General features: G+C 43.7%; 2 protein-coding genes across 2 annotated transcripts; both read left to right on the top strand.

Moving 5' to 3' along the window:
* The first annotated feature begins 707 nt into the window (after positions 1–707).
* LOC141012981 (extracellular calcium-sensing receptor-like) lies at positions 708–4802 on the top strand. Its single transcript, XM_073486525.1, has 9 exons — positions 708–817; positions 1109–1403; positions 1534–1620; positions 1832–2101; positions 2441–2647; positions 2758–3033; positions 3384–3611; positions 3697–3820; positions 3892–4802. The coding sequence occupies exons 1-9, from the start codon at positions 708–710 to the stop codon at positions 4800–4802; spliced, it is 2508 nt and encodes an 835-aa protein (XP_073342626.1).
* Positions 4803–11741: 6939 nt separating this feature from the next.
* LOC141012970 (extracellular calcium-sensing receptor-like) lies at positions 11742–16864 on the top strand. The gene is made up of 9 exons (XM_073486514.1): positions 11742–11908; positions 12321–12615; positions 12748–12834; positions 13080–13349; positions 13584–13790; positions 13896–14171; positions 14372–14599; positions 15742–15865; positions 15954–16864. The coding sequence occupies exons 1-9, from the start codon at positions 11799–11801 to the stop codon at positions 16862–16864; spliced, it is 2508 nt and encodes an 835-aa protein (XP_073342615.1). The 5' UTR covers positions 11742–11798.
* The last annotated feature ends 579 nt before the right edge of the window (positions 16865–17443 follow it).

Genomic DNA, 17443 nt, shown 5'->3' with positions numbered 1-17443 from the left:
CATCTGACCACACTTATCTAGTCTGAATGACATTCTGATGTCTTTTCTGTAGATCCTGGTGATGTGAATCAGTAAGTCGATGTCTCGCTCACTCCTGGCATACAGCCCAGCTTATCTGCTGAGATATTAAATTGCAGAATGATTTAAAACACATGACTGTTATGCAATTTTTATGCCGACCTCAAACATTGCATTCATTATTCAACTTAATTCAGCTAGGTGATCATGCAAGACAACCTGCACCAGAGTGCGCCAGGTCAGATTGGAAGGATCAAGCAGCGTGGAGTCCATAGTCATCATCACTGACCAGCAGACCTGCCCAAGTCCAGTCAAAGTGTTCAGAATCTGAATCATAGCACACACCGAAGTGAATACAGAGATTAGTGCGCAGGCTGAATTACTCTTTCTTAATAAGTTTCATTATTCACAGATGAATTCTGCCTTAATACAGACTCATATTAGGCCCTGCCCATACTTTTGCTTATACACCAATAGGTGGTGCATAAGATTTAACAAAGCTTCAACTCAATAAAAGAGGTCAACAGCGATAAAACTTGATGACTGGGCTCAGAGAAGGGATGAACAGGAGGAAAGTCATGCGGGCATATTTAGATATTAAATTGCTCATGTTCATGTATTTCATATTGTTGTATTCCTACTTTTCTTCTGCTGTGTGCCGGTTACAGGGACACTTTCATCTTAGTGGTATGCACAAGGCTGGAGATGTGCTTCTAGGTGGGCTATTTGGGATGCACTTCTTTTCTGTCTTTCCTGAGATGTCTTTTACCTCAGAGCCACAACAGCCTACCTGCCACGGGTGAGTCTCTGTGAATGAAATAGCAAAAAGCAGAAACTGCAGAGAATAAATTCCAGGAATCCAGTGTATTTTGAATCATCAAATATTCCTCTGAAGGAGTTATGTTGTCTATTTGCCATTTTAAATGTATAACTTTTCTGCAGTTTCTCAAAATTAAAGTCCCTTGTGGTAGCTGTAAGTATTATGGTAACTGTGGTTGTCTGACTCCCCTACTGTGGTTGTGCAACATGTACTGTTGAAACAGTAATGTTGTATATTTTAATGATAAACAGTGGTGCTTTTTTGGTTTAGCTTTGATATTCTAGGATTCAGGCAGGCCCAGACCATGGTCTTTGCTATTGATGAGATCAATAGAAACTCCAACCTGCTACCTAATGTGACTCTGGGATACAGTCTTTATGATAACTGCATCAAACTACGGATAGGATTTCCTGCTGCAATGTCTCTAGTCAGTGGTCAAGAGGAGCAGTTTATATTAGACAAGACCTGTGTAGGAACCCCTCCAGTCATAGGGATTGTGGGTGATCCTTCCTCTACAAGTTCTATTGCCATCTCCTCTGTCTTAGGTTCGTACAGAGTACCTATGGTAAGTTTTCCACTTTGCCATCCAAAAATTAATTTTTCAAATTTTATGTCACTTGTGAACTTGGAGTAATCAACCTGAAAAGATTAAAGGATTCAAATGATTCAGGATGTAGTTTCTTTGTCTTTCACAGGTGAGTTATTTTGCCACATGTTCCTGTCTGAGTGACCGGCAAAAGTTTCCATCCTTCTTTAGGACGATCCCAAGTGATGCTTTCCAGGTGAATAACTATCATATACAGTATGTCTCAAGAATAATATAGCAAACCTGAAAAAAAAAATTGTCAAAAAAATATACATTAGTGCTGTCCATTGCAATCATTCACTGCAATGAAAAATGAATTCTTTTAAAACCCAATAATTAAACATGATCCATTTTGAAACCTTTAACCTTTTATTTCAGCCTGTGCATTAATCTCTGTATTCACTAAGGTGCGTGCTATGATTCAGATTCTGAACCACTTTGACTGGACATGGGCAGGTCTGCTGGTCAGTGATGATGACTATGGACTCCACGCTGCTCGATCCTTCCAATCTGACCTGGCACACTCTGGTGGAGGTTGTCTAGCCTACGTAGAGGTTTTGCCTCATGGCGATCACCCAGATGAAACAAGGAGGATTGTGGATGTGATGAAGAAATCCACAGCTCGTGTCGTCATTGTGTTTGCACATGAGAGTCACATGATTAACCTCATGGAAGAGGTTGGGCTTGAAATACCACTTAATTTTAGCTTAATATAGTTATGGATCTCGATGTTTTATAGGCCAAACTGAGATAATTTACTTACAATAAGTTATGGGGCTGTAAAAATAGATTTCACTGAATTAAATCTATTGTTTCAGGGTGCTGTTAGCAGGGTTTCAGTGATAACATGTACTCCCACCAGTTAAGCCGAACTCCACCTGTGCTGATACGCAGCACTTTGCTCAAAGTGCTCAAAGTTAACCTTTGTATAAATGAGAAAACTTTGTAGCATGAGAAACTACTTTACTGTAATGGCAGTATGGAGTTTTATATTTTATATTTTATATGATGCACAGGTGCTGAGGCAGAATGTGACAGGCCTGCAATGGATTGCCAGTGAAGCCTGGATAGCAGCTACTGCGTTCCAGACCCCCAACCTCATGTCACACCTGGCAGGCATACTAGGCATTGCCATCCGTCGAGGAGAAATACCAGGGCTCAGGGAATTCCTCCTACAAATACGTCCTGATCAACAACACAACAACAGCTATGGAAATAGCATAGTGAGAGTTTAACCTTCCAATCTGATGACAAATTTCAGGGATGATATATTGTTTTATTTCTGTTAACATGTTTAACTATTAACTGTTAACACATTTTAAATACATTTCAGGTGAAACTGTTCTGGGAATATACAATTCAATGTAGATTTGCACCACCTCCAGCAGGTTGGATGGAGGGTGGGGGAGCATTATGCACTGGACAGGAAAATCTAGAGGATGTGGAGACTGAGTTGTTGGACATTTCCAATCTCAGGCCAGAGTATAATGTGTACAAGGCTGTGTATGCTCTGGCCTATGCCCTTGATGACATGCTGCAGTGTGAGCCAGGGAGAGGGCCTTTCACTGGGCGCAGCTGTGGCAATTTGCAAAAACTAGAGCCATGGCAGGTGTGATATCACTTTACACTCTATCTATTTATATGACGTAATAATATGCTTTTGTATTTCTTGAAGTGTATAAAGTATAGGATTAAATATAGAGATAAGAGATCACTAATTGTGAAGTGCCTCACATTGTTGAAAGGATTTTCACAACCACTTGGTGATTGCTGTGGATATTGTTATCATGTTAGGGACAAAAATATCTTGTCATGAGGTATAGAAAAATGTTTGCAAGTAAAATATGAAGTTTCATTATTGCACCCTAGGTATTACTGTGCTCATATGTTCACATAAAATTATGATTTTTTAATTTGTCTTCTTTGGTTTTCCTCTCTCCCTTATTCTGATATTCATAGTTGCTGCATTATTTGCAAAAGGTCAACTTCACCACATCATTTGGTGATCAAGTGTCATTTGATGAGAATGGTGATGCCTTACCAATATATGATATCATGAACTGGCTGCAGCTCCCTGATGGAACAACAAAACTGCAGAATGTGGGTGAGGTCAAGAGGTCGGCCTTCAAAGGTGAAGAACTCACAATTGATGAAGACAAAATCTTCTGGAACTTTGAATCAAAAAAGGTTACTTCTGACTTTTCATATACCTCATAGATAACTCATTATTACACTGTAATGAAGAATAACATATTTACTTTTCTCCCTATAGCCACCCCGCTCAGTGTGCAGTGAAAGCTGTCCTCCAGGTACCCGCATGGCCAGAAAGAAAGGGGAACCTGTGTGCTGTTTTGACTGCGTCCCTTGTTCTGAGGGGAAGATCAGTAATGAGACTGGTTGGTATTTAGTTTTAAACATTGTAGTGTGGAAATATAAATATATTTCAAGACTGTTCCTTTTTTCATAGACTCCATAGAGTGCACCAGTTGCCCAGAGGACTTCTGGTCCAGCCCCCAGCATGACCAGTGCATTCCAAAGAAAACAGAGTTTCTCTCCTACAGTGAGCCTCTGGGTATCTGCTTGACAGTTGCCTCTTTGCTGGGCACATGTGTATGTGCTGTTGTCCTGGGCATCTTTATCTATCATCACAGCACACCTATAGTACGTGCCAACAATTCAGAACTGAGTTACCAGCTACTGCTGTCTCTTAAGTTATGTTTCCTTTGTTCACTGCTGTTTATCGGCCGTCCCAGGCTGTGGACATGCCAGCTGAGACATGCAGCGTTTGGGATCAGCTTTGTGCTTTGTGTCTCATGTATCTTGGTTAAAACCATGGTGGTTCTGGCTGTGTTCAAGGCCTCCAAGCCAGGAGGTGGAGCCAGCCTGAAGTGGTTTGGTGCAATGCAGCAGAGAGGGACAGTTATTGTTCTCACTTCTATTCAGGCAGCAATCTGCACTGCCTGGATTGTATCTGCCTCCCCAACACCTCATAAAAACACTCAATACCACAATGATAAGATTGTTTATGAGTGTGCAGTTGGGTCCACCATTGGTTTTGCTGTGTTACTGGGTTATATTGGCTCACTGGCTGTCCTCAGTTTTCTGATTGCATTTAAAGCAAGGAATCTTCCAGATAGTTTCAATGAGGCCAAACTTATTACTTTCAGCATGCTGATCTTCTGTGCTGTGTGGGTGGCCTTTGTCCCTGCTTATATCAGCTCACCAGGCAAATATGCAGATGCAGTGGAGGTATTTGCAATCCTGGCCTCCAGTTTTGGCCTCTTGGTGGCACTGTTTGGACCCAAATGTTACATACTCCTTGTTAGACCAGAGAGGAACACAAAGAAAGCAATTATGGGTCGTAGCTTCCAGCCATAATAACTGCACCTAATTTAATGGACAGAATGAATACCTTTTCTTTACACAATACAACAATTCAAAACAGTAAATTCTAGCAATGTTGATGCCACATAACTGTGACTGATATGTAAACTATTTTCACTTAGATCATACTGTATGTGAAAATGCTTCCACCCAAGTTGTTGTTTTTTTTTCAGGTTACAGTTAAATCATAAAGCACTCACACTTCAAATGTTTCTTTTGCCTTTCTGACTTTTTATGGTGTAAGTTAAACTTACAACTGATCAAATTATTACAAATTACTTTGTTTGAACAAATTATGCAGACTCTTTGGGTTCATTTGACATTATTATATGCATTTAATTTTGACCTGTCTCTGGCTGATGCAGACTTAAAGATATACTCACCAGTTTTTATATTGCCCCAAATGAATTTCCAATCATCAAATGTCATAAAGTGCTTCTTTGTCCCGCGATCCAGTCACATTCACACTTTCCCAGGGCCTGTCATTGCCACCATCCTGCTGTCCACCAGATGCCCTTGGACATTCCCCATCCAAATTTGTCAACCTCACATTTTACCACTTGCCCTGCAGTAACCCCTTCCGACGCTTGAAATTTAACTAAAGTCCAGTATTGCAGTTGGGGCTCTTGATATTGGTCCTCGGATATTAGTGCAGATAGGCATTGTAGGAGAATGACTTGAGGAAGCACAGCTAGAGGCCAGGTAATGAAGCAATGTTCTTTTAATTTGATGACTTAATTGATAGCGTGAAGTTGTGAACAAATTGCAAGTGTCCATGCTTCTGTATCTCCCTCGGGTAAATTGGAAATGGCTTTGTGACAATACCATAATTTCCACAGTAACCCAACAGAAATTACCACAGCTGAAGGCAGCATGTTGGACAGTCTGGTCGCGTCTGTTTACATAGTGCCATCAACAACTGCCAAGGGGTAGGGGTAAAAATTTGAAATGGGATTGAGCCTTTGGGTGGTACAATATAAAAAACCTTCTAGTAGCCTAAAAACCTCAGTGCAGTAAAAACCTTTAGCAGAGCTATGATGCTGTGGCTTCTTATTGTGGCATGATTCAGTACTTCTGCTGACTCAGTCAGGGAGTAAAGTTACTGCAGTCTCTAAGACAATGCTTTCCAACTCATCCTGGGGGATCCCGAGGCATTTCCGGGCCAGATGAGCTATATAATCTCTCCAGTGAGTTCTGGGTCTGCCCCAGGGTCACCTCCCAGTTGGTTGTGCCCAGAAAACCTCCAAAGCAAGGCATAGACATCCTAGTCACATGCCCTAACCAAAGCAAATCACCTGGCCTCCGACTTACAGTTGCTGACCCTCATCACAGCAGCATCACACTCAGCTACAAATAGCCCCAGTGCCTGCTGGAGATCTGACACCGAAGAAGCCAGCAGAGCCACATCATCTTCAAAAAGCAGATGCAATTCTGAGGTTCTCAAACCGGACACTCTCCTTGCTGGTCCACTGTTCCATGACCAAGACAGATTATGCAATGTTCCACCTGAATCCGAGGTTCAACAAACGGTCAGAGCCTCCTTTCCAGCACTTTGGAATACACTTTCCCAGGCAGACTGAGCAGTGTGATAATCCGATATTTAGAGAACACCCTCCCTTTTTGAAAATGTGTACCACCACCCCAGTCTGCCACTCCAGAGGTACTGTCCTCGACCTCCAGGCAACACTGAAAAGGCGTGTCAATCAAGACAGCCCAACAATGTCCAGAGCCTTCAGCATCTCAGGGTGAATCTAAGCAAATGTCTTTTGGTTTAGCTTGAAAGAGAGTTCCCCTGCGGCAGAAGTTACATATGTTGGGACCCTCACCACATGGTTCTGACTGTTTGAAAACTCCCATTTCCCACTGTCTGAGAGCATACCTGAATACATAGTCAGTTCCGCAGCAACCGGATACACGAAGAAGATAAAAACAGCTGCATGCCCCGTGTTTACCAAACACGTTCCGGATCCAGAGAAGAGCTGCGCAACCCAGTCTCTCATCCATGCAGAAGAAACAGCCACTTTGACCCATTTTCTTTGCCCATGATGACTCCGCTGCAACGCCTTTAATCCACGCCGAGGAAGCTGGATAGAAGACACGCACTACAAGTGAGCCTTAATTAGTGTCTGGGCAGATACTAGAAATTAGCGTGTATTGTATGCTTTTTAGCTACATTGTGAGTTTTTTGGACTGCCAAGTCCTATTTGCTGCTAGTTTTACACTGTAAAACACCGTTTGTTGCTTGTTTTTCTTTGTGATCATCACAAGCTGATTTGAGCCCCTCCACCCTGTGGAGCTAAAGTCATCTATGACGTCATCTTTCAAGAGATCGTGTCGGCCATCTTGGCTCTATACCCCGCCATCTTGGCTCTCTTTCAAGTTCAAAAAGTTCAAAGTCGACTTTATTGTCAAAACTGCAATATGTACAAGACATACAGAGAATTGAAATTGTGTTTCCCTCTGTCCAGACAGAAATAAGAAATATAAGAATATAAAATAAAATAGAAATATAGATCTAAAAATAAAAATAAAAATAAAATATGTACAGCTAAGAGACATTCGGGAATATAAAGTCCGGAGATATAAATAGTGTGGAATAGGTATGTCAGTATTGGGATTGGATATAAATATGGATATAAATATGGCAGTTTGATATAAATATGACAGTATAAAATGGTGTAAACTGGTCTATGACAATGAAATTGTAAACATTCTTACACAGTGCAAATAGATTTTAAAGTGTTTTTGAGTTGTAAAAGTGGCTGGTGCCATGGGGGGGGCGGGGTCAACAATGTCCATAGTTAGTGGGGGCAGCGGGCGGAGAAGGAGAAGGAAGGGGGGGCAGCGCTGGGAGGGAGTTCAGCATCCTGATGGCCTGATGAATGAAACTGTCTCTCAGTCTGCTGGTTCTCGCTCGGAGGCTCCTCATCCTCCTCCCGGAAGGCAGGAGACTGAAGAGTTGGTGGTTGGGGTGGGTGGGGTCGCCCGCAGTGCTGAGTGCTTTGCGGGCCAGACGTGTGCTGTAAGTGTCCTGGAGGGAGGGGAGGGAGGCACCGATGATCCTCTCAGCTGCTCTTACTATGCGCTGCAGGGTCTTCTTGCAGGATGCAGTGCAGCTGCCGTACCACACAGTGATGCAGCTGGTCAGGATGCTCTCGGTGGTTCCACGGTAGAAGGTTGTCATGATGTGGACTGGTGCTCTGGCTCTTCTCAGTCTGCGGAGGAAGTAGAGGCGCTGCTGAGCTTTCCTGGCCAGTGATGCGGTGTTCCTGCTCCAGGAGAGGTCCTCAGAGAGGTGCACACCCAGGAACCTGGTGCTGCTCACTCTCTCCACAGCAGCTCCATTGATAGTCAGTGGAGGGTGCTGGGTGGAGGCTCTCCGGAAGTCGACAACAATCTCCTTTGTCTTCTCCACGTTCAGAGAGAGATTGTTGTCTCTGCACCACTTGGCCAGTTGGCTCACCTCATCCCTGTAGTTTGACTCATTGTTGTTGTTGATGAGCCCCACCACAGTCGTGTCATCCGCAAACTTGACGAAGAGGTTGGTGTTGTGTGTTGGTGTGCAGTCATGGGTCAGCAGGGTGAACAGTAAGGGGCTGAGCACGCATCCTTGGGGAGCCCCTGTGTTCAGCACGATGGTGCTGGATGCGCTGCTGCCGACCCGGACTGCCTGTGGTCTTCCTGTCAGGAAGTCCAGCAACCAGTTACGGAGTGAGGTGTTTAGTCCTAAACAGTCCAGTTTCTGTATCAGCTGCTGGGGGATGATTGTGTTAAAAGCTGAACTGAAATCCAAGAACAACATCCTCACATATGAGTCCTTAGAATCCAGGTGGGTGAGAGCTGAGTGGAGGGCGGTGGAGATTGCATCATCAGTGGACCGGTTGGCCCGATATGCAAACTGGTACGGGTCCAGGGAGGGAGGTAGGATGGATTTGATGTGCTGCATGACTAACCGCTCGAAGCACTTCATGATGATGGGGGTCAGTGCCACGGGGCGGTAGTCGTTGAAGCACGATGGGGAGGTCTTCTTTGGGACCGGGATGATGGTGGTGTTCTTGAAGCAGGTGGGGACAACAGCTTGGCTCAGGGAGGTGTTGAAGATGTCTGTGAGGACATCTGTGAGCTCCTCTGCACAGTCCTTCAGCACACGACCAGGAATGTTGTCCGGTCCTGCAGCTTTGCGAGCGTTGATCCTGGAGAGGGATCTCCTCACGCTGGCTGGAGTCAGGGACAGCACCTGGTCATCTGGAGGGGGTGTTGTCTTCTGTGCAGGTGTGGTGTTGTCGGCTTCAAACCGTCCAAAGAAGTGGTTCAGATCGTTCAGCAGAGTGATGTTGTTGTCACAGGTCTGTGGTCGAGGTTTGTAGTCCGTGATGGTCTGTAACCCCTGCCACAGGCTCCTTGTGTCTCTGCTGTCGGTGAAGTGGTGGGTTATCCTGTTGCTGTACTGCCTCTTTGCAAGTCTGATGCCACGGGACAGGTTGGCTCTTGCTGATCTCAGACCAGCCTCATCACCTGCTCTGAAAGCAGCGTTCCGGGCTTTCAGTAACCGATGGACTTCCCCCGTCAGCCATGGTTTCTGATTGGCCCGTACTGTGATGGTCTTGGTGTCCGTGACATCATCAATGCATTTGCTGATGTAGGCAGTAACAGTGTCTGAGTACTCCTGTATGTTGATGTGGTGGTTGTAGGTGGCTGCCTGCTTGAACATGTCCCAGTCTGTGGTGTCAAAGCAGTCCTGGAGTGCTGAGGAGGCACCCTCTGGCCACACCCGTACCTGCTTCTGAACCGGTCTGGTGACTTTGACCTTAGGCCTGTATGCTGGCATTAGCATAACAGTGATGTGGTCCGAAGCGCCGAGATGGGGGAGGGGTGAGGCCTTGTATGCTCCTCTCAATGTTGTGTAAACCTGGTCCAGTGTGTTGTTTCCCCTTGTTGCAAAGTCAATGTGTTGGTACACATTAGGAAACACTGTTTTGAGATTTGCATGATTGAAATCTCCAGCCACGATGAGAAGTCCCTCTGGATGGGCAGTCTGCTGTTCACTGATGGAGCTGTACAGTTCACTCAGTGCCTTGTCTCTATCATTGTTGTTACAGCTGGGAGGGATGTAGACTGCGACCAGCAGGATGGCAGAAAACTCCCTTGGTAGATAGAAAGGCCGGCACTTGATGATCATAAACTCCACAAGGGGTGAACAGTGTCTGCAAACCACCACAGCATCCTGACACCAAGCATCCCTGATGTACACACAGACCCCGCCACCGCGGGTCTTACCTCCTTCAATGAGGGCTCTGTCTGCTCGGTGGCACGTTAGCCGGTCGAGCTGGATGGCGGAGTCCGGTGTGTTGTTGTTCAGCCATGTTTCCGTGAAAACAAAAACACAGCACTCTCTCACAGTCCGCTGGGTCGATCTCATGAGCTGTATGTAATCCAGTTTATTGTCCAAGGAGCGTACATTGGCTAGTACGATTGATGGAAAAGCCGGCTTGTTCGGGTTAGCCGCTAGCCTGGCCCGGATACCTCCGCGCTTTCCTCGCTTCTGCCTCCTCTCGCACCGCCTGCGGCGCTTCCTCTGCGGGTGAGCTGCAGTAGTGGGGGTCGGCGACGATGCGGGCCGCTGGAGAAGGCCGAGGTTGTGAAGCTCCTCAGCGTGGGTCGGGTTTATCTTCCAGGAAAAAGTATTTCCGATGTCAAAAAGAGTCCTGCGGCTGTATGTGCGCCTTAGGACGGACAAACGCGACGAAAACGTAAAATTCCTCGAGCACACCGAGGAAGACAAACACGAAAAACACGTAAAACACACCATTTCGGGACAGAGAGGGGCCGCTGCGTCCGTACGCGCCGCCGGCTAGGCATTTCTTTGTCTCTCTTACACGCACACGCACACACACACACACACACACACACACACACCGCATGCTTGTTTGTTGCATGAGTTTGTCTTAGTGTTTAAGTTTCATAGTTTAGCTACTGTAATTGAATGATAGATTTTGTTGACTGAAGTAGTATTGATTATTGATCAATTTGCTAACATTAATAAATTCTATTATATTATACAGAGCAGTTTTCTGTGATTATTTTGTGCATATGTTTTGTGGTAACTGCTGGTTGTGATGGTCAGTTCTCAGATTCATTTCCTTCACTGTTCCTTTAATTCTCAATATTTTATTGACATATATTAACATTTGTGAACCCTTGGATACATTTATTTTTAATAATTACTATCAATAATTATTAATTTCTATTAACCACACCTGCCTTACCATCAATTCCAACACATATTGTAAGTTTAAGGGTATGTACATGCACTCTCTATTAAATACGGTGAGTTACAGGTTTCTGCCTGTAATTATAGACATACATTTACTATGTTGTACTTACCTGCTTGTATGCGCTTGTATGTGCTTGGAGATGTGTTCACAAATTTTGGATTATACTGAGTACAAAGTGGCTTTTCTAATACATGTATCTGCTCAGTTAATTAAAAAAGTGACAGAGTCTATCTACATTGTCTACAATTTAACATAAATTTGAGTTCCACTTATTATGCCACAAAAAAAAACAAAAAAAAACACAATAATATGTATGTTATGCCAGTTTGAATTGACTTGAACCATAATGGTCATCCACAACTTAGAATGGGGTTGGGAAAAATGGCCAGGCAGAAATGTTATCGCCAGTGTACAGATTAATTCTGCCTAGTACAGAATAATTTTAGGCCCTGCCCATACTTTTGCTTGTACCCTAATGGGTGGTGCTTAAGATTAAAGAAAGCTGCAAGTCAATAAATGAGGTCAAGAGCAATAAAACTTGATGACTGGGCTCAGAAAAGGGGTGCACAGGAAGAAAGTCATGTGGACATATTTAGATACCAAATTGCTCTTGCATATGTTTTACATGTTGTTGTATTCGTACTTTTCTTCTGTTGCATCCTCCCCTCTTTATCCCTTCTCCTGCCGGTCACAAGGACAGTTTCATCTAAGTGGGATGCACAAAGCTGGAGATGTAGTTCTAGGTGGGCTGTTTGGGATGCACTTTGTTTCTGTCTTTCCTGACATGTCTTTTACCTCAGAGCCACAACAGCCTACCTGCCACAGGTGAGTTTGTCAGCCAAACAGCAAAAAATCTATTTCATTGGTAGAATATGTCTTTATGATGAAATATTACTCTGAAAGAATTACATTTATGCCATGTTCTACTTTTTTTGCACAGTTGTATTTACATGTACTACAAAGAACATTTAAGTGGTCATGAAACAGTCTCAGTTTAGACCATCAGCGAAAAAATTGTTAATTGGGAAAGATTGTGTATTTCTTTTCTTTTTGTTATTATTATTCTTAATGCCAGTTATCGGGTCAGATTCCGATTTATCTGGGTCAGATAAAACATAAAGATAAAACTATTTTTTATGGTGGATTGCTGAGGATGAAAGAAGCCCTGAAGTCTGCTGGTACAGTCTGGTGGCACAGTTTCTGTATCACTGACAAAAAGTGGTATTTTTTGTGTTAGTTTTGATATTCTAGGATTCAGGCAGGCCCAGACCATGGTCTTTGCTATTGATGAGATCAACAAAAGCACCAACCTGCTACCTAATGTGACTCTGGGATACAGTCTTTACGATATCTGTGTCAAACTAGGGATTGGATTCCGTGCAGCGTTATCCCTAGTCAGTGGTCAAGAGGAGCAGTTTATATTAGACGAGACCTGTGTAGGGACCCCTCCGGTTATGGGGATTGTGGGTGATTCTTCGTCTACACGTTCTATTGCCATCTCCTCTGTCTTAGGTTTGTACAGAGTACCTATGGTAAGTTTTCTGCCTTCAATTTACTAATTGTTTTGGATAATTTTTAATTGATCTCAGATTTAAGGTCAATTTTAAACATGTAGTAACCGAGCTTTGAATGTTTTCAGGATGTACAATCTGTGTCATTCACAGGTGAGTTATTTTGCCACATGCTCCTGTCTGAGTAACCGGGAAAAGTTTCCATCCTTTTTTAGGACGATCCCAAGTGATGCTTTCCAGGTGACCATCTACTGGCAAAGTTAGACATATAAACATATAAAATAAAGCACCTACTTAGAGGTTCTGCCCTGGGGCGATAAAGCAGGTTGAACATTCAAGGAAAGAATGTCTCTTTAGTGCAATGAAAAAAACAAATTTAAAGGCAATAATTAAACATGATGCATTTTGAAATCCTGTTACATACGTTTTCTACAGAAAGAGTATTTCAGCCTGTGCACTAATCTCTCCACTGTGTACTCTCTTAGGTGCAGGCTATGATCCAGATTCTTAACCACTTTGGCTGGACTTGGGCAGGTCTGCTGGTCAGTGATGATGACTATGGACTCCACGCTGCTCGAGCTTTCCAATCTCACCTGGCACACTCTGGTGGAGGTTGTCTTGCCTACTTAGACGTTTTGCCCTGGGGCGATCACCCAGCTGAAATAAGGAGGATTGTGAATGTGATGAAGAAATCCACAGCTCGTGTGGTCATTGTGTTTGCACATGAGAGTCACATGGTTAACCTCATGGAAGAGGTTGGGCTTGAAATACAAATTATAACTGAATATAGCTATAGATCTTATTGTTTTATTTGTCAGATAATTAAGATACAATAACAGGTTGGGCCAAATTTAACTTAATTTAATTTATTAGTTAAATGTTCTCTTTAACTAGTGTGTAACACATTGAACTGTACCTGTGTATAAATAAGTAACCTTTGTATTGTATAAAGCGGCAGTATAGAGTTACATATTTTATATGATGCACAGGTGGTGAGGCAGAATGTGACAGGCCTGCAGTGGATTGCCAGTGAAGCCTGGATAGCAGCTACTGTTTTTCAGAACCCCCATCTCATGCCATACCTGCCTGGCATACTAGGCATTGCCATCCGTCGAGGAGAAATACCGGGGCTCAGGGAATTCCTCCTACAAATACGTCCTGATCAACAACACAACAACAGCTATGGAAATAACATAGTGAGAATTTAACCCTAACAATCAGATGACAAATTTCAAGAATAATATATTGTTACATTTCTGTTAACATGTTTATCTTTTAATTAAGTTTTAAATATATTTCAGGTGAAACTGTTTTGGGAATATACATTTCAGTGTAGCTTCACTCCGCCTCCAGCAGGTTTGGTGGAGGATGGGGGAACATTATGCACTGGACAGGAAAATCTAGAGGATATAGAGACTGAGTTTCTGGATGTTTCAAACCTCAGGCCAGAGTATAATGTGTACAAGGCTGTGTATGCTCTGGCCTATGCCCTTGATGACATGCTGCAGTGTGAGCCAGGAAGAGGGCCATTCAGTGGACGCAGCTGTGGCAATTTGCAAAGACTGGAGCCATGGCAGGTGTAATATGAGTTCACATCACCTGTTTATATGACTTAATCATATGCTTTAGTATTTCTTGAAGTGAATAGGGTATAGGATTGAATACAGAGATATGAGATGACTAATTGCAAAATGCAGAACAGATATATGTTCACATAAAATATTTTTTTAATCTGTCCTCTTTGGTTTTCCTCTTTCCCTTATTGTGATATTCATAGCTACTGCATTATTTGCAAAAGGTCAACTTCACCACATCATTTGGTGATCAAGTATCATTTGATGAGAATGGTGATGCCTTACCAATATATGATATCATGAACTGGCTGAAGCTCCCTGATGGAACAACAAAACTTCAGAATGTGGGCAAGGTCAAAAGGTCAGCCTACAAAGGTGAAGAACTCATAATTAATGAAGACAAAATCTTCTGGAAGTTTGAAACAAAAAAGGTTAGGACCAAAAAAGGACGTCTTTCGCATTACCTTGCAATACTTTTTAACATCCATTCCATCTGAGCCACATTATTATGGATCAAACAGCCTCTCTCCTGGTCCTCTGCTGTGCCTGTCGGGTTCTCTCACCATCCAGAGCTGCTCTTCACTGCCAGAGAGTCTCTGGTCTTGTTTGGTAGAGCCACCAGGCCGGCTGCCACAAGACTACCCTGCCGCTGCTCTGCCACCCAGCCTGTCTGTTACCTAACAAACCCAGAGACACTGCAGCTGCAACAGCCAAAGTGTCAGTGTGTTTACCGGTGGGGCAATGGCTCACAATCCACTGCATCAGCTTTGCTGCTGGCTGTTTGTTTTTACAAGTCAACCCCCAGAAAACCTCATGCACTACCCATTAACACAAGACAACCACTGACCCTATAGTTAGGTAATGGCATGCTAGATAGCTAATTCTTGTCTATTTTGTGGTGTGATTAACAAGTTAATTCATTGTAGCCCTAGACTCCCTCCCTGTGGTTGTACAGCGGGACTACCCCGGCACCCAGGGAGTTGGACACAGGAGGACAGCTTAGATCAGGCAGTCGGCCGTGTGTGCGGGTCCCATCAATCTTCCTCCCTCTCCTCTAGACTCCCAGGGCGTCAACAATCTATGTCAGCATAACTGACTAACTTACCCCACTGGTAAACACACTGACACTTTTGCTGTTGCAGCTGCAGTGACTCTTGTCTTGTTAGGTAGAGCAGACAGGCTGGGTGGCAGTGTAGCGACAGGGCAGCCCAGCCCGGCACTGTGGTAACTTGAGCTGTCGATTTCCTAAGCCACCCACGTAACAAGCCCAGAGACACTTTGACAGTGAAGAGCAGCTCTGGAGGATGAGTGACCCAAACAGGAGCAGCAGAAGGACAGAAGAGAGGCTGAAGAGGTCAGTATGTTTAATCCATAATAACCCAGCTCAGAAGGACAAAAGTATTGTGATGTAACGTAAAAGTATTATGAGGGAACGCAAAGGTATTACGAGTTAATGCAAAAATATGGCAAAGTAACGCAAAAGTAGTGCTATAAAAAATGATTGTCAAGGCCTCCATTGGGTTCTGCATGATAGCAGTGTAAATCAGTGGGGAAATATTTTTTCTCCCTATAGCCACCCCGCTCAGTGTGCAGTGAAAGCTGCCCTCCAGGTACCCGCATGGCCAGAAAGAAAGGGGAACCTGTGTGCTGTTTTGACTGCATCCCTTGTTCTGAAGGAAAGATCAGCAATAAGACTGGTCAGTATACATTTTTACACATTGGAGTTTGGAGAAATAATATATATAGTATATGTACAGTAACTCAGGTATGTTCCTTGTCTCTTAGATGCCATGGAGTGCACCAGTTGTCCAGAGGACTTCTGGTCCAACGCCCAACGTGACCACTGTGTTCCTAAGAAAAATGAGTTTCTCTCCTACCATGAGCCTCTGGGTATCGGTTTGACAGTGGCCTCATTATTTGGCACATGTGTCTGTGCTGTTGTCCTGGGCATCTTTATCTATCATCGGAAAACACCTGTTGTACGTGCCAACAATTCAGAACTGAGTTTCCAGCTATTACTATCACTGAAGTTATGTTACCTATGTTCACTGCTGTTTATTGGCCGTCCCAGGCTGTGGACATGTCAGCTGAGACATGCAGCATTTGGGATCAGCTTTGTGCTTTGTGTCTCATGCATCCTGGTTAAAACCATGGTGGTTCTGGCTGTGTTCAAGGCCTCTAAGCCAGGAGGTGGAACCAATATTAAATGGTTTGGTGTTTTGCAACAGAGAGTCACAGTTATTGTTCTCACTTCTGTTCAGGCAGCAGTCTGCACTGTCTGGATTGTATCTGCCTCCCCAACTCCTCATAAAAACACTCAATACCACAATGATAAGATTGTTTATGAGTGTGCGGTTGGGTCCAGAGTTGGTTTTGCAGTGTTACTGGGCTATATTGGCTTACTGGCTATCCTCAGTTTTCTGATTGCATTTAAAGCAAGGAATCTTCCAGATAGTTTCAATGAGGCCAAACTTATCACCTTCAGCATGCTGATCTTCTGTGCTGTATGGGTGGCCTTTGTCCCTGCTTATATCAGCTCACCAGGCAAATATGCAGATGCAGTGGAGGTTTTTGCCATCCTGGCCTCCAGTTTTGGCCTGTTGGTAGCACTGTTTGGTCCTAAATGTTACATACTCCTGCTGAGACCAGAGAGGAACACGAAACGAGCAATCATGGGCCGAAGCATCGAATCATAGAAGCAATATTAAGACAAGCAAGGCTAACACCCAATAAAGAGATTTGAATATCAAATCTCTTACAACTTAGGTCAAGTTATTTTGCAGTTTTCCAGGAGGTAGTCGAAGTATAAAGCACTTGCATTAAAAGCGCTGTTACCTTTGTGACATTTCATGGTGTAACTTAATTGATGCGGACTTGCAGATACATTCAACCATTTTATATGCAGAAAGCTATTTCAGCTCTTAAGCTTCCAAACATTAAATGTCGCAATCAGTCTTTTAAAAACTGAAAACTTGTCATGATTCTGGTTTTGCGTTTGTGGTTTCCTGTTTTATTTTGAAATCTTACCCTCATGTGTCTTGTTTTGCTTTTCATTTCCTCCCAATGTTTAATTCCCCCCCCTTTTCTGTGTCCACCTGTGTCTCATCTGTCATCAGCCCTTGTGTGTATATATAGTCTGTTTGCCCCCTCTTGTCTTTGTCAGTTTGTCCTGTGTTACTACCGTGTGTTACCCACATGTATGATTCACCTGGTTATTCTCCTGTGCCTGTTTCCGTGTTTTCCAGTGTCTCCTTGTGGTATGTTTTCTGGTTTTA

The sequence above is a fragment of the Pagrus major genome, chromosome 2 (genome assembly GCF_040436345.1).
Source record: "Pagrus major chromosome 2, Pma_NU_1.0".
Lineage (NCBI taxonomy): Eukaryota > Metazoa > Chordata > Actinopteri > Spariformes > Sparidae > Pagrus > Pagrus major.
This window is presented reverse-complemented; position numbering and strand designations above follow the sequence as displayed.

What these genes read in the sequence shown, in the direction of transcription:
- LOC141012970 (XM_073486514.1), top strand. Translation starts at nt 11,799, where the DNA reads ATGCACAAAGCTGGAGATGTAGTTCTAGGTGGGCTGTTTGGGATGCAC. An exon ending in TCCCAAGTGATGCTTTCCAG is followed by an intron (nt 12,835 to 13,079) that starts GTGACCATCTAC and finishes GTACTCTCTTAG; the next exon opens with GTGCAGGCTATGATCCAGAT. An exon ending in AAAGACTGGAGCCATGGCAG is followed by an intron (nt 14,172 to 14,371) that starts GTGTAATATGAG and finishes TGATATTCATAG; the next exon opens with CTACTGCATTATTTGCAAAA.
- LOC141012981 (XM_073486525.1), top strand. Translation starts at nt 708, where the DNA reads ATGCACAAGGCTGGAGATGTGCTTCTAGGTGGGCTATTTGGGATGCAC. An exon ending in TGATTAACCTCATGGAAGAG is followed by an intron (nt 2,102 to 2,440) that starts GTTGGGCTTGAA and finishes TATGATGCACAG; the next exon opens with GTGCTGAGGCAGAATGTGAC. An exon ending in GGAACTTTGAATCAAAAAAG is followed by an intron (nt 3,612 to 3,696) that starts GTTACTTCTGAC and finishes TTCTCCCTATAG; the next exon opens with CCACCCCGCTCAGTGTGCAG.